Source organism: Berghia stephanieae, chromosome 7 (genome assembly GCF_034508935.2).
Source record: "Berghia stephanieae isolate SIO BIC M18660-M18661 chromosome 7, UCSD_Bste_1.3, whole genome shotgun sequence".
Classification (NCBI taxonomy): Eukaryota; Metazoa; Mollusca; class Gastropoda; order Nudibranchia; family Aeolidiidae; genus Berghia; species Berghia stephanieae.
The window spans coordinates 45676959-45700166 of record NC_088366.1 but is presented as its reverse complement, the minus strand read 5'-3'; the positions used below and the strand labels follow the sequence as shown (position 1 = coordinate 45700166).

Here is a 23208-nt window from a genome sequence, read left to right as displayed (position 1 = left end):
CAAGGAAAAAAATATCATCTCCCAAAACAATAACTATGCATTTGACTGTTTCCCTCCCAGCCAGGACCCCGACCAGGACAAAACCAAGGTAAGACAAGGTGGAATTGGTTCAAATAGGAAACAGATGTAGATTCCAAGAGCACAGCATCAATGCACTTAGTTTGAGATCTCCTAAGTCTCATCCATACACAAGCACAGGTCCCCACTGATAGGAATACACTCAAATGTTTACAAATCATAAATAATACGTAAACAAAATATAATCCAGTGCAAAACAGAGAGATGATTTTACAAGGAAAAAAAATATGTTTTGTTTTTTGTTTTTAAGGGTTTTACGGCGCTTGCAACACATTTAGGTTATATCAGCGCCAGTAAAAAGGAAGAAATGGGATAGTAAAAAGTTCTAGAATTACAATTAAAGCACCCAAGAAAAAGTAAGACAAAGGGGAATTGAGAACAAATAGGGATCAGATGTAGATTCCAAGAGCACACCACCAATGTACTTAGTTTGAAATCACCTACAAGTCTCATCCAGACACAAGCACAAAATCCAACAAAGAGGAACACACTCAAATGCTTACATTATACATTCAAAATAAAAATAATAATACATAACAGAGAGATGATTTACAAGGAAAAAAATATCATCTCCCAAAACAATAACTGCATTTGACTGTTTCCCTCCCAGCTAGGATTCCGGCCAGTGCCAGGACAAAACCAAGTAATCTCATTCCGAGACAAAGACAGAAAGCATGTTGGATAACAGATATAAGGGGATATAAGACACAGTATGTACCTCCCTGCCCGCTATGGGAGGTCAGGATCCCCAACCAGGAAAAAAATATCATCTCCCAAAACTAACTATACATTTGACTGTTTCTCTCTCAGCCAGGGTCAGCACAAAACCAAGTAATCTCATTCCAAGACAAAGGCAGAATGCAAGTTGGAAAACAGATATAGTGGGATAGAAGACACAATAAGTACCTCCCTGCCCACTATGGGAGGTAGGAACCCCACCCAGATAGTTCAGAATAACTTTTTGTGTATCACCTGAGCATCAAATTCAATCTTTTACTTTTGTTTATATCATGTTGCCATGAGTTAAATATAATTTTTAATTTAAAGAGATTAAATAAACAAATTCATATCCAACGTTTTTTAAATTTTTTTATTTTTGTGTGTGAGTGTGTGTGTGTGTGGGGGGGGGGGGGGGGGGTCCAGTTTAGTTTAATATCAACATATTTTTATATGGTCTCCATATAGTTTAAACATGTTAAATCTCCTTTCGCCTTCTACAACAAACCTACATAGAAAACCACACTCCCCCCCCCCCCCTCACTCTCAGACACAGACACTAGGTCAAACACACACATTTATATACTAACAAACAGGCACATACATTTATATACTAACAATCATATGCGCACAGGCACACACACACACGTCACATTCATAGGCATCAAAAGAACTGAGACATGGTCCACTCTATGTTTGTAAAACAACATTAACATCTGGCACCTTCATGGTCCCTTCCAACAATATTATCTATCTTCACTGATGATGGCTTGGACCTTAAAACAATTTGGATCAGTTTCAAATTCCAGCAATTGCCTTAATAGACACCTAGATAACCACGCCTCTCGGACAGTCGTCATAATGTAAACAATGGCAGTGATTGGTAAAAAAAGCAAACTACACAGGTTTTATTATCGGCGGTATGTGTCTAAATTTAAAAAAAACAATGTTCCAGGCTGGATCAAAAGAACCAGCACAAAAAAAAACTAGTGTAAGCTTAAACAACCAGTTATGTTTGTCCGATCACGTGTGAAGGTGTTTCACAAATTCCACGTTTTGATTGGTCCAAAAATCTACTGGTTAATTGATGGTAAAACATCCGCCAGTGGATTTAACGTACCAACATACAAAACTATGTGTAACTTTAAACGTTTATAGGTTGATTGATATAATTAAGTTAGACCTAATCATTAAAATGGCTGTCTACAAACAATAACATAACATAGAGTTGAGTGTAGTCAATTTCATTCATCCTATACCAAATAAGCCAGCTTGAATGTCACGGATAGCCACAGATCCTGCCACTTATACAGCTTTATTCCTTATTCTGCTTGAAGTCAACGCCTCTTGTTGATCCCAAAGTTTCTGTTCTTGAAGTGTGTTCCATTGATAATGGTTAAAGTTGACATTGTTGAAAGTCCAATACCAATATTTCTGGTCCGTCAGTGTTGGCTTTATCAAGATTAATTCCACTGCAATTGCTGATTTTTTTGGAGTCAAAATTGACCAAATTTCCAGTTTCTTTTTTTAATTTTTTATTATTTTGCTCCAGATTCAGATTTTTAAACTTACTTTTAGATTGAAAATTGTGGAAATGTGGTTACTTTACTCAAAAATTGATGTTTGATCCAAATGAACTAGACTCCATCAATTTTTGAGTATTTACCCAAGTCCCCTCTCCCTAGAGAATTTTTATACTTTTCAAAAATTGAAAAAAATATATACTCTTTCACTCATTCTCAAAGAAAATTGGCTTTTACGTAGTTTTATCTTCATATGAAAATATAAAAGAGTAGCTTTAATAATACACCTAAAATGTGTCTGAGAAAATTGTACAGTATATATAATGATGGGTTAAAAGTAACAATGGCCAAATACCATAATAGCCGGTGTCAGGATTTAGTGAGTCAAAAGTGACAATTCATAAAATGTTGAAAATCATGCATTTTTATGCAGATTTCATACAGATTTTTATTTCATACTCAAATCAGAAAGATTGGTTGACTTTAAGTAAGGTTATCTTCATCCATTATCGATAGAAATCACTTAGATAAGGAACAGACAATTTAGGACCAAAGCGAGGTGTTGACTTTAAGCAAAAGTTGACTTTAACAGTGTTGATCCGGCTTTCAGATGTTATGAGTATTTTAACTAGGCACATAGCATCAATACTTGTACATCACTGTACAGCCCTGTTCATGTATTTCTCAAAACAAAGATTCGACGAACTTTTCCAGCTGTCCCATGTAATTTGTTGAATGCAGTTGCACTGTACTCGTCAGCAACAATTATTGTCCAGCAATCTACATAAAGGCTGGCTCTTTGGGCCTTATGAATTGAAATCATCCCCCCAAAAAAATAAGACTGCCTGGACTTGGAGTCGAACCTGAAGGTCTCAGACCTCATGACCTGGATTTAGGATCAAACCTTTGACCTGTTTACCGATCAATAATCAGGAGGTATGAGGTTCCACCCCTTGGTTGAGGCAGGCTGAATTTGTGTTTTTTTTTGTTTTGTTTTTTTTTGTGGGGGGGGGGGGGGGGTTGATGAATCATCAATATCATTTTTTGCTTTATCTGACACAGTTTCATACAAGCCCTTTCGAATTGAACAATACATAATGGAGTGGAATCCTGATACGGCCAACACAGTTGAACCAGAAAGATTGGTTGACTTGAAGCAAGGTTGACTTGATCCAATATCATAAGGGCCAACTTTTCAAAGACCTAAAACAGACCCTTAATGCACAATACCATTATGACCTCAAACAGCAGCATGTTTGGACTAACATATAATATAATCTATAGTTAGGACTTTTTCTGTTCATTGTTTTAATTTTCTTGTCAAAAAAAAGCACAATCCTGGAACACACAAGGGTCATTTCCATACATATAAACTGTCCAATTTAAATTTTTTTTTAAATATATTCTTCGGATTGCCAAATTGGAATAGTCCTGATTTTATCAGGACAATTGGCCGCTATGCATGATCATTGGGACACAGATAAAGAACAGAAATGTTGGGACCAACAAGAGGTGTTGACTTCAGGCACTAGTTGACTTTGTGAGTATTGACTTTATGCAGATTCCATTGTATCTTAATGAAGTCAAGATGGTTTAGGGTTGCTGATCCAGTTCTGATAACTTTGGTTGAATAAATTGTTTGAAATACTTCTAAACACGACACCCTTCAAGTGTTTCTTTGACAGATACCCATTGTGAAAGGATGAAGCCGACATCTTTTTCTTGAACATGATGCTTTTGAAACCAACCCATCCATCCTAAAATATTATGAGGGTAAAAAAAAGAACATTATTATTGTGTCACAATGATAATATGACTAAACCAAAATAGATGGAAAAGGCTCTTTCCTCACATTCTCTCACTCAGGTGTAAAATGAGTACCTGGCCGTAATCAGTTTTGCCTTTGTTGAAAAAAAATTGTAATATCGCTTAACAGGTGTTGTGTCATGTTTTACATCTTTCAGGTTGCTGTTGGTCAGGGATCCTTTGTAAAATGTTTGAAAATGCTTCTATTGGCTTTCAGCAAAACCACATAAAGTTTATTTCCAAAAAAAAAAATCTCTGATATCAAAAGATATCATATGGGCAGCAATGAGTCACTATTGGACCTTTCTTGAACAAAATGAAAAACAGTGACGGTAGACTCTTGACTGCCATTTTGGTATCGAGTAAAAGCTTGGAAAAGATTAGGACAATTCTTAGCACCCAACATTGCTAAAAGAGTCATGTTTTGTTTGTTTTTAAGGGGTTTACGGTACTTGCAACACATTTAGGTCGTATCAGCACCAGTAAAAAGGAAGAATGTGGGATAGCAAAAGTTCTACAATTACAATTTAAGTACACCCAAGAAAAGGTAAGACCAAAGGGGAATTGGTTCAAATAGGGAATAGATGTAGATTCCAAGAGGACACTATCAATGTACTTAATTTGAGATCACCTAAATGTCTCATCCAGACACCAGCACAAGATCCCACTAAGAAAAATACACTCAAATGTTTACATTATACATTTACATGCATTGAATACCGCACTTGCTCTGCTCCCTTCTCCCTCTTTGTGGGCAGTGCGTGTGGGGGAGATCAATGTTGTCTCAGTTTAGTTCATCTAAACTGTGAAAGAGTTTTTACAAAGCCAATGAAAAACATAAATTGGAAATTCTCTCTTTGTTCGTTGCACCCATGATTCTGTCGAATGCATGTTTGGCAAATGTATGTTGTACTGTATACAGTTGACATATTCAAGTGTAGATCTAAAGACAGATTTACATGTCACTGTGGCCCAAGCATTGTGTCCTTGGGTAAAGCAACTTACATGTGTTACCCAACTCGACGTAGATTTGAATGAGTACCTAGCTATAGGCAGTTAGCAATATAAATAAATCAAATTAAATAAAATTCCATTTATTCATCCCATAGGGGAAATTCGTCTCTTGAATCTATTCCAAGGGAAGACTGGAATAACCCAGGCGTCAGCCACAGTGCAGCACCGCAAATTGAGCTAGGACGAGGTGACTTGCTCAAGGCTGCACAGCGCAGCAGTGGGTGATCGAACTTGGTACCTTTTGAGTACGAAGCAAAGACTGTACTGCTGAGCCATGCTGCCCCCAGAAAGTGCTTGAAAATAAAGATCCAACAATCTATGTGTTCTGTACAGAATGAAAATTTGGTTTCAAATAGTCTGCTGGGGAAATAAATGAAGTGTTAGTGAATTGAGCATACATGAAAATACACGATATAAACGTTCATGTGTTTAAAATTATTTTTATTATTTCTTATGTGAACTGTTATCAATCTCGTTCAGAGTGTCACATAAAGCATCAAACAAGTAGTATTAATCACTTTCTTGTGAAACGTGAATATTTTAGAACAGGTCACCTGTTGTTGGACTATTGAAGTAATCAGATGATTGATGATTGAGTTGAGTCCTTGGAAAAGACTCCCAACTCACATTCTCTCACCATACTCATGTTAAATGTTGCTGCTGGCTTGGAACCCCTTGTAAAATGCTGTGAGCACATTTAGTTGTTTTTGTGCTATATAAATGCTGAAATTTTCTTGTTTTGTTTTTTTTTTATGGAAAAAAAAGTTGGCAACCAAATAACAGTATTAATGAGTCCATAATCTTTTTTTACCTTGCATCGAACCCATAAAATTTGATCCCCTTTGCTGAACATCGGGAGGCCAGCTGGACTTGAATTATCTAATGATATATCTGGGGAATTATGTTCAAAGTTCAAAAATTTCAGCTGATGGTTGGGGCCTTAATGAAACATTTCCAACCTTTATCTTATATATGTGGAGGAAATGATTTGTTCAAAAATTATTCATTATCACAAAATCTAACAATGTTAGATAACAATGTTTTTTTATTAACCTGTGTTGGCTATGTATAAACCTTCCTAATCTATTTTCAATACAAATCCATTATTACAACTCTACTCTACTTTCATGTCCAATTTTTATAGCATTGCTTGTAACTGCTGTATATTTTATGAATATTTTTATTATATTTGATATTTATTTTGTTTTTAATTAGCTTCGTATTTTCATCAATTAGTTCATGACAGTGTATAAATCTGTGCTAACATAACGATGAATGTGTAACATTATGATAATTTCCATTCAGGATCAATAAAGTATATCTTATGTTATCTTATCTTTTCTTAATGTGCAGTGTTTTATGATCCTAATCAAAATATTGGGGTGGCTTATTTTTCAAACTTTAAGATGTTACCATGTTGCAAATGGGATCAAGGAACATATTACTTATCTATATGATTCAGGAATCAAAGTTAGTTTCCATCATTGCTAACCACCCTTTTTAAATAAATGGCCTTCAATCCAGTCTCATCCATATAGAAAACAACAAATTTCATACTTGGTTGCTGGTAGAGGCCAACCATTTCCAACAGTCTAACAGTGGTTCCCTCCCATTCACTTCTGAGTTCCATCTGGTTGAAAATAAAAATGAATATAAATGCGATATAATTACAAAATAAGAAATGAAATAAGAAAGAGCCATACTTAAAAAAAAAAAAAAATAGGGCCAGAGACATTCAGCTTTCCAGTGAAAAAGAGGTTACTTTCATAATAGAATAGTTCTTTTCTATCTGATTGTAGCGATTTATTTAATAACTCGCAGAGTTCATTGTAATTATAAAAACTTGTAAAGTGATTTAAGCTCATTTTGTGGATATTGCACTCTGTATAAAAGCTCTCATTTCTTTCTTCCCTTACTTGCCACCAGTCCCATAGTCATTTAATCTTGGCACTCAAGCACTTACTGCAATAAATTATGATGTCCTTGTTCGGGGCCTATGCTGTCTACTTAAGGCTAATCGTCTCCACAAATATTAAAGAAGCCCCTTTGACCCATAGAGACCATGAAGTTGGAGTTTATCTCTAACAGGACAACTTATTCCACAGTGACGAATTAGGGAGCAGGCACATTCCACAAAATTGATTGAAGTCACCTAGCTACTCAATCACTGTCAGGTAGACAGGATACTGTGTAAAATGCCAGCCTAAATGAGTCAATAAAATGGAGATAGAGATAAAGAGAGTAAATCTGACTCATGAATGAACAACACAAAACAAACGACGTTTCGGCCTTTGGCCTTTTTCAAGTAAACACAAAATACATATATAAAACATATATATATTATTATATATGTATTTTGTGTTTACTTGAAAAAGGCCAGCGGCTGAAACGTTTGTTTTGTGTTGTTCATTCATGAGTCAGATTTACTCCCTTTATCTTTATCTCCATTTCTACTCGCAAGTAAGCGTAAAACCCTCAGACCTATATTCAGCTCAGTTGTGAGTAAAAGACTGAGTATCACTCTCTATTCATATTAAAATTCTTTACAAAGAATCATATCACTTAGAGTTTCTTTACACAAATGCCTTCATTCTCTGTGAATAGTAACTTACAGTTTGATGTAAGGCTCTGTATTGTCTGTCGATTTCAACACGAGTCTGTTGATTCCAGTCTATAAAAGACATTGTTTGATTAATCTTGTGTGCTGAACATTGGAGAGAGTTGGACAAAAGAAAGATGTGTGAATAATCATTAATTTTTAATCAATGGTGACAACTTTAGTGATATCAAACTGAATAAGAATCTAACCCAAAATAATATGTAATGCAATAAATCTTCTATCTCAGCCGAATTGAGAATATAACCTCATAACAGCACATCTCTTCCCCCCTAACCCAACTCATCCTCTACTCTCCATTTTATCTCCAACCCCAATATTGTCATCTCACTGACAGTACTAATTGTATTAAATTCAGTTATTATTCATTTTTTTCTTGGGAATCCCAAAATGCTTCAATCTTTCTTTTCTAGCTTCTAGCAGGCCAAATGGAATCAAATTTCATATCATCGTAATCCTTTAGTTTTGGAGAAAACCTGATTTTACTAAGCATAAAGGCCAATATATTATGAGGTGTCCTTTAAAAAAAAACAAAAAAAACCGTAGGAATTTTTTGGGAGGGTTTTTGGTTTCTGCAGCATACAACGGGTTTCACTAAAGACAGATTTTGACATGTAATGCTATACTGACCACAATGATATTTCTTAATGTCAAATCATTAAATTTGAGAACCAATCATTGAAAAAAACCCCGAAAAAATAACACATTTTAATAAGAAATGATAAGACGACGTCTTTGGAGGGGTATAATAACAAGATTCTTGAAATCTTGTGTTTGAAATTTCAAACTCGTTCCCAATGCGTGCTCCCAAGGCCGTGGTGAAGTGACATTGAGAACTTGTTCGAATCAAGCATCATATATTATACTAATCAGCTAAGTCACATTTGGGACCCCTTTTTTGTAAAGTAACACTCACCATAAGTAATATCCATGTCTTGTGTGTTTTGGGACTGAGCTGATGCTGATAGTTCAGGAAGAGACGACAAAACTTCTTTCATCTGAAAAAATATATCAAAGAAAAACTGTCGGTATTGATACAGTGGGTTTAGTTAAAATACTCATAACATCCGCCAGCCTAATATAACGTACAAACATACAAAACTGTAAGTAACCTTGAACATTTCTTGTCTGATTGATACAATTAAGTGAGAAGCAATCATTAAAATGGCTGTCTAAAAACAATAACATCAGAGTTCATGGTCTATGTATCCCTATTTTCATCCATAAACCAGTTGTCCAATCAAAACCTTAGAATGGCAACCAAACAGAAGATTTCCTCACATTATGATTTACGACAGTATCTACTTTTCATGGGCCCCTGTCAACTTAATTTCTAGAGTTTATGTAACCACTTCCATAGAAATAGGATTCATCATTGAACGATATGTTGTCTAGAAATCATGGACTATCTTTGATCATTTGTAAAAACAATCAATACATGAATATCCTGACGCATTTGTTTGTGGTAGAAATCCTTTTGAAAATATTCCTATTTGGGCAGGCTTTTGAGTACTAACAGTTTCCGTTATGTGTTGCCTACTGTCCTTGGATGTGTAGCCTTTTAGAGTACTTTGTAGATTCTGTATGCTACATAAATTAATTATTACATTACATTACATCCCTTTTTAGACAGATACAGTGTAATTTTAAGGTTTGTATTTTAAGCCCTGTTTCAATATTAGCCTGAAACTTGTTTGGCTAATTTGGAGTTCATGGCTATAAACGACAAGTTGACCTTTTTTCAAGGTTAGCTCCAACAGACTCTGGAAGAGAATTAATGTTCCAAACACTGTGTTTGTTAGAGCATACCTTTTCATTTGTGGAAGGTCAACATGCATCCTGTTAGAAACTTGTCATGCCAGTCTCATTTTCCTGGAAGTTGAGATCTTCCTTTATTTTTCATGCCATAATTTTGACAAAATTTGACTTAAACCTTTTTAAAACATTAAAGAGATTTAAAAAATAATATGGCTTTACACAATAAAGTCTTATTGGAATTGCCTTACACCATCATTGATAATTAAAACACATGATTCTGTTCAATGTTGTTTTCAGATTGGTGCGATTTCGTCCTTAATCTAAAAAAAAATTAATATTTCTTTCAGTTAGCTTAAATTTGGCCTACTGGGGAGATGAATACATAAAAATGCATTGATCAATTTTTTAAAATGGTATATGACTAACACATTCATTTCCTTCCATTCCTATGTGTACATAGTTTACAGTTTGTGGAACATTCGAGGTTATTCCTGGCACAGTTGCATTCATACCATTTTGCCTCCAATTGGCCCTAAAAGATCCCTGAGTGAGTGAGTCGTAGAATTTGATGGGACTTGGACTTCTTTCTGTGATAGTAGCTTGCCTCTGTCAAAACTGGCATTGAGGAAAAGAAGAAAAATCATAATTTAAGAGGCAGGAGTCCTTACAAAGAAATTTGTATGATTAATTACAACAAATAAAAAAAGACACCATTTCCATTTATCTCATTCATGTCTATTACAACCCAAACATATTAGAAGGCAAACTCTTTGCAATTTAATATAGGATTAAAGTACGTTATTGGGTGATAATTTTCACAAGCTTGTCGAGTGATTTAATCATATTATTACACCCTTTCTCATCCAAAACCATTCATAAACAATGTGTTTGTTAAAATAAAGAAGAACGAAGACAAAACAATTGAATTGAATTTAAAATGTCAACTATTTATGTAACTAGATCCAATCTGTTTTCCTCCACCGATCGATATTGTGGCCAGAGTTTCTAAATGTTAAATGTGTGGTTGCCAACTTCGTGCCCTCTCTCTCTCTCTAGTTGTGTAATTGCATCATCACTTTTTGAGAAGATCATTATGCATGACTGATGACTCAGGATCGTGCATTTATGGGTTTTTAATGCATGCTCACGTCATAACGGAAATGATAGACAAAACAAGATAGGGGTGTAATAATATAAAATTTATAATATCACTACCTTATAATTCAATAAAGGCAACATCAAAACAAACTAAAATCTGTTTGCAACATAGGCAAAAAAAATAAATAATGTTTGATTCTTTCAATATTCTAACTCAATTTGTGTAAAACGAATATCCTTTGAATTTGAAAAAGAATATTATTCAAGTGCTCTAGCTGCTCATGATCAGTTAGATCCGGTGAAAAGTACTTTGCAATAGACTAGTATCCTGTAATAATGGTAGCAAGCAATTTCTAAGTTCCTACAGGCAGGTGGCCTATATGATAAAGTTAAAGATAATCTCGAAAATTATGCAAGGGTGTCACAGAATGGTGACCAATAGTACAAGGGACAACTGTAAAGTGACAATGTGACAGATTGGTCTTGAGATTAATGAAATTGCTACAACTAATTTTTCTTTTTACCTTGTCAATCTGGCAGAAACTAAGATGCTCAGTCTAGTAATCGGTCTGATATGAAACGCCATGAATAAGAAAAGTGTCTTATATAGAGGGTAGCAAGCAAAATCCAGCTCCATAGATCTGAGAACTCTAAAGAACTTTTGGATATTTTAGACTTAAGATAGTCCACATAACTTACTGTTTTGGCTCAAGACTCATGATGGAAATGCCAGTATTTTTATCCCCCTGAAGAATAGAGTGATGTAAAGGGGCAGCTCCTCTCCATCGAGGTAATAGGCTGGGATGAACATTGATGATGCCACTATGTTTACATAAAAAGGAAAACAGATATCTTTATTTATAAATATGCTAATGTTAATAAAAAATACAACCTTTTCTCATCCCCCCCCCCCCCTCTCCACCCCTGACAGCTGTCATTGTCTCCAATAATTTATATCATAATTAGTTTGTGACATCAGCCTGTGGGGGTCCAGTCAGCAGAGCACTTGTCTCATCATATCGAACTGGTCTCGACCCTAGGTTGGCTGAGGTTTTTTGGGTTTTTTTTGGGTTTTTTCTGCCCCTCTTCTTCTTCATCTTCATATAGACCAACTGGCATTAATTGCATCTCCAAAAAGAAAAATAATGGTGCCTTACTATTTGTCAGAACCAAAATCATAGTAGGAAATTGAATAGAAGTTTCATTGAAAGCAGATAATGTGGACATTTCGGGTTTCCCCTTTATGAACAAAACATGATGAATGAAACAGGCTTTAGTGTATTCTTTGTGTTTTTCAAATAAAGGAGAAACCTGGATTGTCTACATTATTTGTTTTTGTTTATTAAATTGAAGCTTCCATTCAATTTCCTATTGTCATTTATCTCTTCGAGCTTCAAGCAACAACATTTTCATTATCTTTGATTGTCAGAACTGCGTCTTTTAAAGTCTTAATATTGCTAAAAAGTTTGATACTTAAGGTTGTTCCATAAGTAATTCAGAAACGTGAGTGGAGCAGGCACTTATGTTGATAATAACAACAAATGAAGTGTGTAGGAAAGTGTCAGAAGACATTAGAGAATTTAAATTTCGAGGCGGCGATGGGGGTTCAAAACCTGGTATGACAACTGGTATGACAACTCCTCCTGGCCGGGAAGAGCGTGACTATACTGTATAAGCTATCCATCACTCATCTTGTTCCATAAGAGAAATGTATTTTGGGGAAAATGAGTAAAGATGACTAAAAACTTTAGATGGCCAAATCACAAAAAGCTGATACCCTGACTGCCCGATTTGTATTTTACATGACTTCGTTTGGTATTGATCTGCTGGTATCTTTATAAGGCCATTTAATCTCAATGTTGTTCCAGCAGTGAGTGACTAGCTCTTTCTCTTAAATCTGGTGGTAACCAGTTTGCAATCAATTAGCATCCTATCCAGTCTCAACCACTTATGACTGTCCGTTTATATGGAAACTGGGCCAAACTCGTGGTATGACACTCAGCCTTCAACCTGCAGGTCAAAGGTTCAAATACCAAAATTGATGTGGTAAAGTTACATCCTTGTCAAAGGCTCTGTTCTCATATCTTTTCACTATACCCAACAACAAAATGAGTACCTGGCAAGCAAACATAATTAAAGGGAATTATTAGCGCCCTAAAAGCTGCATGTCTTGTCGTACATGTTCAGCATTGCTGTTGGCTTGGCGCTCCTTTGAGCATATCTGGTGGATATTGAGCTATATATGTTTAAAAAGCTTACAAAGCCCAAGGGTGAAAAAAGAAAAAGCGATAATGTATGGGATGATTACTTATTGCACATCTAGCTATAAAAGCCCCAATCTGATCACTCACTGTGGAAACAATTCAATCACCTTGGCTGGGATGAGGTGGCCAAACGATGCCAGGACACCCACATCGAATCCCTTGTGCACATGTTGAAACGGCCATTCAAACTGAGAGAGACCACAAAAATCAGCATATCTATTTACTGGGGACTGAAAAAAAAAGGCACTTTAATGTTATGTTTGTGATAATTATAATAATAATCAAGAGAAGAAGAAAAGAAGAAGAAGAAGAAGAAGAAGAAGAAGAAGAAGAAGAAGAAGAAGAAGAAGAAGAAGAAGAAGAAGAAGAAGAAGAAGAAAGATATTGACAATGATGATGATGATGATGATGATGAGTCTTAATTAAGTCTTAAATTATAACATGCCTTGCAGGCCAACATGTGTGTCTTGTGCTCTGGAGTTATTTTGGATTTTTACTTGTTTATCACTCGTTTTATCTCTGGAATTTTATATCATATTATGAAACGCGATAGAGCGATGAACATTTTAATGGAAAAACCTTGAATTTTTAACAGTACTTCTAGGATATATTTACCTATGCCGTTTTCTGCTGCTATATGATCTAGTAGTATTACACTAGCTGTCGTAAAGTGAGAAAAATTCAAACCCATCACGGTCATCGCACGAACACTCTTCATTCATCACACTACTCCGGCCACCTACATTGCGTTATAAAAACACTATCTCTGGCCCAGAGAAAGGAATCAATAGTGAAAATTTTTTAAGGGGAATTATAAAGAAAAAACTGTTGGTGTACCAGTTAAACTGTCAATCGAGCCATAACAAAAACAAAAGAAATTAGACTTAACATCAAAAAAACAAATCGACATATTGCGCCTGATTATAAAATGCCGTCATTTCCTCAAACTGGAAGAGGGGTGGTGGAATTGTACTTACTTACTTAATCCTCTTCGGGCCTTGAGGCACATAGGGCATCCACCAGACATCTCCATTTTTTGCGATCGGCTGCTTTTGCGGTGGCTGTATTCCAGGACAGGCCTGCTTCCTTTAATTCTTTCTCCATCGTCCTTCGCCAGGTTTCTTTGGGTCTTCCCCGCTTTCTCTTCCCATCTGCTGTCCAGTACAAGGCTGTCTTGGGAAGTGACCCTTTTTCCATTCTGGCCACATGACCCAGCCAACGCCATCTTCTTCTTTTTATTTGGCTATCAATGCTAGTGCAGTCAGCTTTCTTTAATAGATCCACTGTTCTTATTTTTGTAGGCCAAAATAAATTAAAATTCTTTTAAACACTTGTTCTGAAAGGCTTCTAGTTTCTGTATTAAGGAGGATGTCATTTTCCAGCTTTCACTTCCATAAAGCAGTACACTTAAAACATTGCTCTTGTATATTTTCAGCTTTGTCTTTCTCATTATTTGCTTTGATTTCCAAAAGTTTTTCAGCATGCCGAAAGCCTGGTTTGCCTTTTGAATTCTGTGCTTGATATCGTGTTCTGCATTTCCGTCGTCTGTTATTTTGGATCCGAGGTAGGAGAACTCTGTTACCTCTTCAATTATATGTTCATCTATCCTAATTTCACTGTCATGTTTTGGATTCACCCTAATGTACACAGTCTTATCGAAATTTATTTTCAGTCCAATTTTCGAGGCGTTCTTGTGTAGTACGTTTAGTTTCTCTGAGGCGTCTCTGTGTGTACTGGAAACTAACGCAATATCATCTGCGTAGTCTATATCTTCCAGAAAAGATGTCAGTGTCCAGCGAATGCCTCTCTTCTTACCATCAATTGTATTTTTCATGAGCCAGTCTAGAGCCAGGATAAACAGAAGCGGGGAGAGTATGCAGCCTTGTTTTACACCAGTTGTTACATTAAAGCTGTCTGTTAAATTGTTACCACAGATCACTTGGCATTGGTAGTTGCTGTACATTGCTTTGATTAGGTTGACTATCTTCATCGGTATACCATAATGGCGGAGTATTTTCCACAGGGACTCTCTGTGTAAGCTGTCAAAGGCTTTTTCAAAATCGACAAAAATGGTGTAGAGGGGGCTGTTCCATTCAATGCTTTGCTCCAGGATTTGTCTCAGGGTAAATATGTGGTCACTACATGACTTCCCTTTTCTGAACCCTGCCTTCTCTTTTCTAAGAATGTTTTCAATGTGAGGTGAGATTCTTTTCAGAAGGATTCTATTAAAAATTTTGCTCGTTACGGACAGGAGTGTGATTCCACGCCAGTTAGCACAATTTCCTAGGTCTCCTTTCTTGGCTATTTTATGGATGATGCCTTTCTGCCAATCCTCTGGTATTTCTTCCTTTTCCCAAATGTTGGTGAACAGTTTACTGAGAATTTTGGACATTTCTTGCGAGTTCGCTTTAAGCATTTCCGCAGTGATTTTGTCAATACCTGGGGCCTTGCCATTTTTTTGTTGTTGTATTGCCTCGTGCACCTCATGCTCAGTGATTGGACCAAGATTAACCTCTACGTCCATTTCTGCTTCTGGGATATCTGTGTAAGAAGATGGGTCTGGTCTGTTCAGAAGGTTTGCGAAATATTCTCTCCATCTTTCAATTTTCTCCTTTTCGTCTGTGATGACACTACCATCTTGGGATTTTAATGGTTTCTCTTGACCATAACTTCTGTTTCCCGAGAGCTTTTTTGTGATTTTGTATAGTGTTTGTGTGTCGTGTCTTACAGCTGCATTTTCTGCTTCAGTTGCTAAATTTTCTGCAAAATCTCTTTTGTCTTTCCTTGTGGATTTTTTCACTTCTTTATCCTTCAATGAGTATTCACTGGATAGCCTTTCTTTCAGTCGGGGGGATTTAGCGTTCAGGAGATTTAGTTTGATTGATTTTCTTTGGTTAATGAGCTCCCATGACCTTGCTGATATCCAATTCTCTGTATTGGATTTATTGTGTCCTAAGTGTTCAGTGGCACTTTCCTGCATGACGTGGTTGAAATCTTGGATTGTCATGTTTGTAATATCTTGTATTGCACTGAATTTGTTTCTGACTGAGATATTGAAATTGTTTTGGATATCTGGGATTTTCAATTTATCTGTGTTGAAACGTTTCTCCTTCTGTTTTGCTATTTTTGTTTTCATCAATTTAGTAGAGATTTTGGCTGTGACAAGATGGTGGTCACTTCCAATGTCTGCCAATCGTCTGACTCTGACATCGTTTAGGCTGCTCTTCCATTTTCTGTTTATAATTATATGGTCTATCTGACTTTCTGTTTTCCCATCTGGTGATTTCCATGTCAATTTGTGGATGTTTTTGTGTGGGAAGAAAGTTCCACCAATAATGAAGTTGTGTTCTTCACAAAATTCTGCCAGTCTGCTTCCATTGTTGTTCATTAACCCTATGCCCTCCTTTCCAACGGACTGATTTGTTTGTGTATTGCCAACTCTAGCATTAAGGTCTCCGATGATCATGAGCATATCATGTCTTGGAATGTTTTCAACGGCCATTCTTAGAATATCGTAAAATTCTTCTTTGTTTTCTTCATCTGAATCCTCTGTAGGTGCGTAGCATGTGAGGATTGATAGCTTGGTGTATTTTGAGTTGTGTCTTGTGTATAAAAGTCTTTCACTTATCGGTTTCCATTCCAATAGTGACTTGTTGTTTTGCCTGGCTATCAAGAGGGCAACACCTTCTCTGTGTTGGTCATCCTTTCGTCCTGACCAAATGATCAGGTCGCCATTTGAGAGTTGGCGCTTCCCAGCTCCTGTCCATCTTGCCTCTGATATGCCTAGCAAATCGATCTTGTAGTTCAACATCTCGCGCTGGGCTTGTGCCAGTTTTCCTGTTTGATATAGGGTCCTAACATTCCAGCACGAGACATTGAGCTTGCGTTTTGGTGACAACAGATCTGCAATCTGGTCGGGGGCGTCCTTTCGGCTTTGACCTCCTACCGTCATGAAGCCAGTATTCTGGTCCGCTTCTCTGCTGCCGCCGGTTGTGGATTTATGTCTGGTTTCTGTTTCTGTAACAGTTTGCTTTTTATGAGGTGGGTTGTTAACCCTACGCTCAACCCCCATTCCTGGAGGGCCGGTGGAGGGCCGGTGGAATTGTAGAGATCCAAAAAGTTTTCTGACAGGTCTTTATCTCATGCTGCCCCTTCTATTTGAAGCTCTCTTCCAATTTTCTTTAAAAAATGCAATACAGAAGCTATTTTTAAAACAAATATTAAGACTTATTTTGTTAGGAAATATTTTATAGATTAAAACCAGTTTCCTTTTAATGATTATTTTTCATGATATGAACGTCTTAAGCATGTTTTGTGTACCTATGACCAGTTATTGTAGCTTTGATGTTTGTATTGAAAGAGCTGTTTGTATATGGAATAGGCGTGATATAAATTATTATTATTATTATTATTACATACCACTCATTTTTATCAACCATAATCTCGTTTGACAAAAGACAATAAGCCACCAAAACATTCAAGTCTGTGTATCAACGTCATTGGTATATTCCTTTATGTGCAATCTAAAGACCACCACCTAGTACAAAGAACAAATGGACATACTCTCAACTGAGTTATAACAAGCAAAACCTTGCACTCCCCTGTGAAAATTATAGATAAGTGTATTTCGGATCGTTACTCAACTAAATTTTAAATTCTGTCTTGTATAGGAATACCATCGAAGTCAAAGGTTGAAATTATTTCCAGGAATATTTAAAAAATTAATTTAGAGGATTTTAGGCACAATCTATCGGCATAAATGGCTAAACCCAATGACATAAATGTCAACAAATTCAATTCTGCTGTGACCAAAGTGCTTGATGCCCACACCCCACTTAAAAAACGGACTGTAAAAGAAAGAAAAGCAACACCCTGGTTCTCTCCAGAGATGATGACAGCCAAAAGAGAGAAAAGGAGGGCTGGGGAGAAACAGAGGAAAACTGGTCTTCTCACCTATAAACAAATTTTCTTATATCATTAATCTAAACTCAAAAAATTATCATGTAGAACAAAAGCAGAATTCTACAAAACAAAATTCAATATCATTTTGATATTACGATGTTCATTTATAGTTTATTTTTATTACATATTGTTTACATTTCTGTTCCTCTCTTATTTTTCTCTCTTTATTGAGATTTGTTGGTCTATTCATCTTCTTTTTTTTTTTGGGTTATTGTTTCGATGTCGTGTTTTCCTATTTATTTGGTTGTATTATACATGCAATGTTATTTAATTTGATGTTATCCCCCTGCCACTTTATATAAGTATATTATATTAGTGTAAATCTCCACCAAAACCCTGTGTGCGACTCCCTGAATTTAAGTAATATCCTGTACTTTTCTTGACACACACATTTTATAGATTTAAATGGCCAGCCCTTTGAAAGGTGGCAACACAAGCCGCTATTTGTCCATTTTTGTGGCTGTTTATGTGCCAGTGCTATACCAATTTTGAAGTAATTTTGTTGTGAAACCTTTGTTTTACACATCTTTACACACATTATTTACCTCTATCACCATTTGATACAATACGATATCACAAGAGAGTTGAAAGCATGAAAATTTATGACAACTTTTTGGGCAAATTTTGCCTTTTTTTGTGTGGCAACTTTTGGCAACCGTTGGAAAAAAATTTGGTAACAGTTGTAGATAGTAGCTTTATTGATACACATAAGAAAGTGTTTATATTACTCAGTGATGATAATGGCAATTTGTCAAAAAGGAGGAAAATGTATCAGTCCATTGGACAAACTCAAGCCGAAATGCAAAAATTACAATATACAATATAATAGTTACGTAACATTATAATCTATACTTCTCTTTTAAGTATTTAATGAATTGTCCTTTCCCGAAAATAATTTTAAAGGCTCACAATATTAACCATACCACTATCTACATCAAGAGATGATAAATTTTTGGCCCAAAGCTAGAAAGTATTTGTTTTTACTTTACAAAGCACACTGCAATACCTTTATTTCTGCAAGCTAGTGGCTGTGCAGTTTACACATTTGACTCATAAATATTTAGTAACTTGCAAAACATAGTCTATCTAAACAACGGAAAAATAGTAAATTAAAAATAATTTGAAAAATTGCTGTCTGCTTATTGTAATATTTTATCTTTCTATTACAAGATGACTGCTAAAAACATAAATGAAGATAGAAGGATGGTTGTGAGAGAAATATAGGTAAGGAAGAGAGAGAGACAGAGAACAAAAAGTAGTAGTTTTAAAAAAACAGAGAGAGAGAGAGAGAGAGAGAGAGAGAGAGAGAGAGAGAGAGAGAGAGAGAGAGAGAGAGAGAGAGAGAGAGAGAGAGAGAGAGAGAGAGAGAGAGAGAGAGAGAGAGAGAGAGAGAGAGAGAGAGAGAGAGAGAGAGGAGAGAGAGAGAGAGAGAGAGAGAGAGAGAGAGAGAGGAGAGAGAGAGAGAGAGAGAGAGAGAGAGAGAGAAGAGAGAAGAGAGAGAGAGAGAGAGAGAGAGAGAGAGAGAGAGAGAGAGAGAGAGAGAGAGAGAGAGAGAGAGAGAGAGAGAGAGAGAGAGAGAGAGAGAGAGAGAGAGAGAGAGAGAGAGAGAGAGGAGAGAGAGAGAGAGAGAGAGAGAGAGAGAGAGAGAGAGAGAGGAGAGAGAGAGAGAGAGAGAGAGAGAGAGAGAGAGAGAGAGAGAGAAGAGAGAGAAGAGAGAGAGAGAGAGAGAGAGAGAGAGGAGAGAGAGAGAGAGAGAGAGGAGGAGAGAGAGAGAGAGAGAGAGAGAGAGAGAGGAGAGAGAGAGAGAGGAGAGAGGAGAGAGAGAGAGAGAGAGAGAGAGATTAATTATTTATTTTTTGGCCCAATCCCCTACCCAACATTTATTCATCTTAGGTCCCCACTGGTCTTGTGTCACTTTTGACATTCGGTGCCACCCTGTCTAGGCTGACGTCATAAAAATGCGAGTGTCACCAAAATTCATGCAAATGAGCACAGGTGTCAAAAATTTGACACAAGACATGACGGTGATTTTTTTCATTGAGCTACCGTGGAGCCACCTGAGCACTTTTCATAGAATGTTTGACACTGCAAAAACATTTCAAAGAAAATACCAAAATCCCGGAATTCCGTAGATCCGCGGAAGATTATCATCACTGGTTACTGAGGAGGGTGTATCGATGTTTGATTTGAGTTGGAATTCATCACCTTTTCAAGTAATGTATTCATTTTATTTTATTTTTTTTTTTTTTTCATTTTTTTGTGAGTAAAAAAAAATTTCATTAGTTTTACCCTAAAATATTATTTAAACCTGAACCTAGAAAAAAATCCAGATTTAATCAAACCTTGCCTGAAACTGAATATATTTACATTGATTACATTATGCATGTTAAAAAAACCCTCTTCATTGCACATTGTGCATTGTGCGTGTTTTGTGTTCTGGGTTGTTTAAAATGATTTTACTTTTTTTGTCAAATTCTGGACGTTATGTAGAAACACTTTACCTTTTTTTTGGAATATGGATGAGCAATACAAAGTTCATCAATGACACAATTTTTAATTGAGCCAGACATTCTGATGGGAAAAAGTTAAAAAGATAGTTCAATAATAAAATGTAAATATAACCTCATGTATTTCGCCATACATAATAAAAATTGTCACATGTCTAAAAAAAAAAACAAAAAAAAGCTCCATTTATTCACTCACAACAAGAGGAAATTTCTTTTTAGGGTCTATCTCGTAAATAGAAGACTAAGATAACCCAGGTGTCAGCTGCAGTGCAGTCATGCAAAGTGAGCAGTTGGGGGTAAATTTTTGCTCAAGTAAAAAAACCCAAAAAAAACAGAGATGCTGAAAGCAGGACTTACTTAAACCCAGGACCTCAGAGTGTAAGTCCAATGCCTAACCCGCTTGACTGTCTCATGCTTTCTCTTTGAAAAATAAATTGAATGACTGGATAAAATGCTCAAAGTCGTTGGATTTTATGTGACAAAAATATCAAAAGAGATTTGTTAACATGTGAACTTAACCCCTTCATCAGTTCTTCAGAGTGAGCCATCAATCAAATATCCTAATATATCCAAAACAGTTCAATAAATAGCTATGTCACTCTAACCGCGCTTCTAGCTTTCTTTCTATTGTTGGATACCTTCCATGTTTCTCCAGCTAACTCATATCACAAAGTAATCAAAATATTTTTTCTTAATGAAATGCGGCCAAGGAAAACTGGACAATATGACAAATTTTTCAAGTCGCAAGTTATTGAAATAGTTTTTCACATGCTGAATATGGCTTTTTAAATATTAGATCTACAGCAATTATTGATTAGCTATTTACGCTGTCCAAAGCAGAATGTTTTTCTAATAATTTTCCTGTGTCGCATCCCAAATATCCTTTATCTATCAACAACCTTCTCAAGGTTCCATTCCACAATTTGCACATAAAACATACATTTCAAATTCCATAATCTATTCATCATACATATATTTTATATTTTCAAGGTTATTTTAAACAAAGGATGATCTGTGATATCTCATATCTTCATGGAACTAACCTGTTTTCATTCAAGGCTTGTAACACATGGACAGAAAAATGATCTGTCCCAAAAAACATGACACGCCATGGAGGTTTGGAATTTATGTGGCAAAGGAATGATGACCTCATTGTTCTGAAATACATGTGAATAATTAGTGAGGCTGTAAACAAATCAGGAAAATCAAATGCATTGGAGTATCCAATATACGCAAATCTCACTACATTTGTAGTTTGAGTACTCTTGGCCACAAATAATCTCCTTTTGCTTTTTTAGAAGCATATGCAAATCTGCAATGATGAGATGTATTACATTAAAACAGTTACTATCTGCAGATTGCATTCTACACCCTCCTTGTCCTGAAGGCAACTTAAATCATTGTTGAGCACACTAGGGAGATTATCGGCATGGTCTAATTCCTTGCAAATATGTAATGCTCACAACATTTAAAGTTTGCGCACTCTTGGCGTTTAGAGGCATTTTAGAAGAATTTGCAAAGTTGCACTGGTGAGATGTAGTACATCAAAACAGTACCGTCTGCAGTAAATGCGATCATGATTGTCACCTTGTGTAATAAAAGTGATAAACAGATTTGTTTCTGCCTAAGAATGGCTTCTTCTGGGCCAAATGGATGGTTATTTTTATCCATATTTTGGTGTGATTTGTCTATTGTTTGTCTTTTGGTGAGAATGCTTCTCTCTGCAAACGTGTGTGTGTGTGTTTGTGTTAGGTGCATAGCTATGTACTTTGCTTTAGATTGCTACGATGCATATTGGGCTAATAAATTTTTTCCATCATTACACTACTCGACTCAGGTGTAAATGAGGCAGTGACAGAGATTGTAAGAATGTGAGCACAAAAAGACGCCCAACAGGCAACTGGTACTGTAAGAAATGAAAATATGGTTTTCATACTACCTGATGGGGAAATAAATATCACATTGAGCTCACTGAGCATTGTTAACCCGTGGAAATATGTTATATAAATGTTTCTATCTTTTTCATTTATTTTATGTTGTACATTTGTGGTCTAAGTCTAGAGGTATGAGGATGACTATGGCTATAATGCTCGTCTTCGGATCCGTTCATAGGTTCTGGGTTAGTTTGAGTCCCGCTCTAAGTGGAGTTGACTCCTCGGAAAAAAAATAAATAAATTCCATTTATTCATCTCATAGTGGTAGTTTTTCGTTAGGGTTTATTCCAAGGAAAGACTGAAATAATCCAGGCGTCGGCCGCAGTGCAGCGCCGCAAAGGGGCAAGGGTGACTTGCTTTTGGCCACACAGTTGGCTACACACAGCACAGGTATTCGAAATCGGTACCTTTCAGCTTTCGGGTAGGAAGCAAGCCGTCGCGCTGAGCCACGCTGACCTCTTGGCTCTTTTTTTTTTACACTGTTCTCTAGCCCATGATTTCTTGTATTCTTTTGATTGTCTGTCTATTTATCCCTAATATTTCTTGTTGTTTACTCTAATTTTTGTTTGTTTTGTTTTGATCTCTTTTCAAATTGATACTGATTCGATGTCTTTCATTTCAAAACCAAAAGGTTCCTTTGTTTGACACTGTATACCTTTGTTTGCTTTATTTTATTATTTTCACTCCACAATATGCAATCAAAAGCAAACTTAAATCGTATATTAGTTAGTAGATCTATAATAACTTCAGTTCTGTCTTCTGTAAACCGAAAATCCTTGGGCTCTGCTCGGTCGGTTCCTGATATTTTATCTCTCCAACTCCAAATTCTAGGTAAACCAGAGTTGTTAATGTATAGCAGTACAGCAGTCTATTGTGGAACTCTTGAAACATAACAATGGGGAAAATTACTTCAGCGAAAAATCATTTTCT

General features: G+C 36.1%; 1 protein-coding gene across 3 annotated transcripts; it reads right to left on the bottom strand.

The window, feature by feature from the left end:
- Positions 1-1151: 1151 nt before the first annotated feature.
- LOC144977349 (methionyl-tRNA formyltransferase, mitochondrial-like) lies at positions 1152-23111 on the bottom strand. Of its 3 annotated transcripts, none has more exons than XM_078922446.1 (11): positions 22934-23111; positions 21388-21501; positions 20339-20408; positions 12963-13105; positions 11311-11433; positions 10026-10128; positions 8672-8753; positions 7751-7842; positions 6696-6768; positions 5950-6029; positions 1152-4075 (listed from the first exon to the last, which is right to left on the bottom strand). In XM_078922446.1, the coding sequence occupies exons 2-11, from the start codon at positions 21495-21497 to the stop codon at positions 3902-3904; spliced, it is 1050 nt and encodes a 349-aa protein (XP_078778572.1). In that variant the 5' UTR covers positions 21498-21501; positions 22934-23111; the 3' UTR covers positions 1152-3901. The 3 variants fall into 3 exon arrangements, with proteins under 3 accessions (XP_078778572.1, XP_078778573.1, XP_078778571.1); XM_078922447.1 differs by having other exon boundaries at positions 3297-4075; positions 23024-23109; XM_078922445.1 differs by lacking the exon at positions 22934-23111 and adding an exon at positions 22387-22591 and having other exon boundaries at positions 3770-4075.
- Between the last annotated feature and the right edge of the window lie 97 nt (positions 23112-23208).

Bases quoted from the DNA above. Each gene is read 5' to 3' on its own strand.
- LOC144977349 (XM_078922445.1), bottom strand. From the start codon at position 22,454: ATGAACGGATCCGAAGACGAGCATTATAGCCATAGTCATCCTCATACC. The intron at 11,434-12,962 runs GTGAGTGATCAG...ATGTAAACATAG, and splicing joins GTGATTGAATTGTTTCCACA to TGGCATCATCAATGTTCATC. The intron at 4,076-5,949 runs GTAAAAAAAGAT...ATAATATTTTAG, and splicing joins TTTTATGGGTTCGATGCAAG to GATGGATGGGTTGGTTTCAA.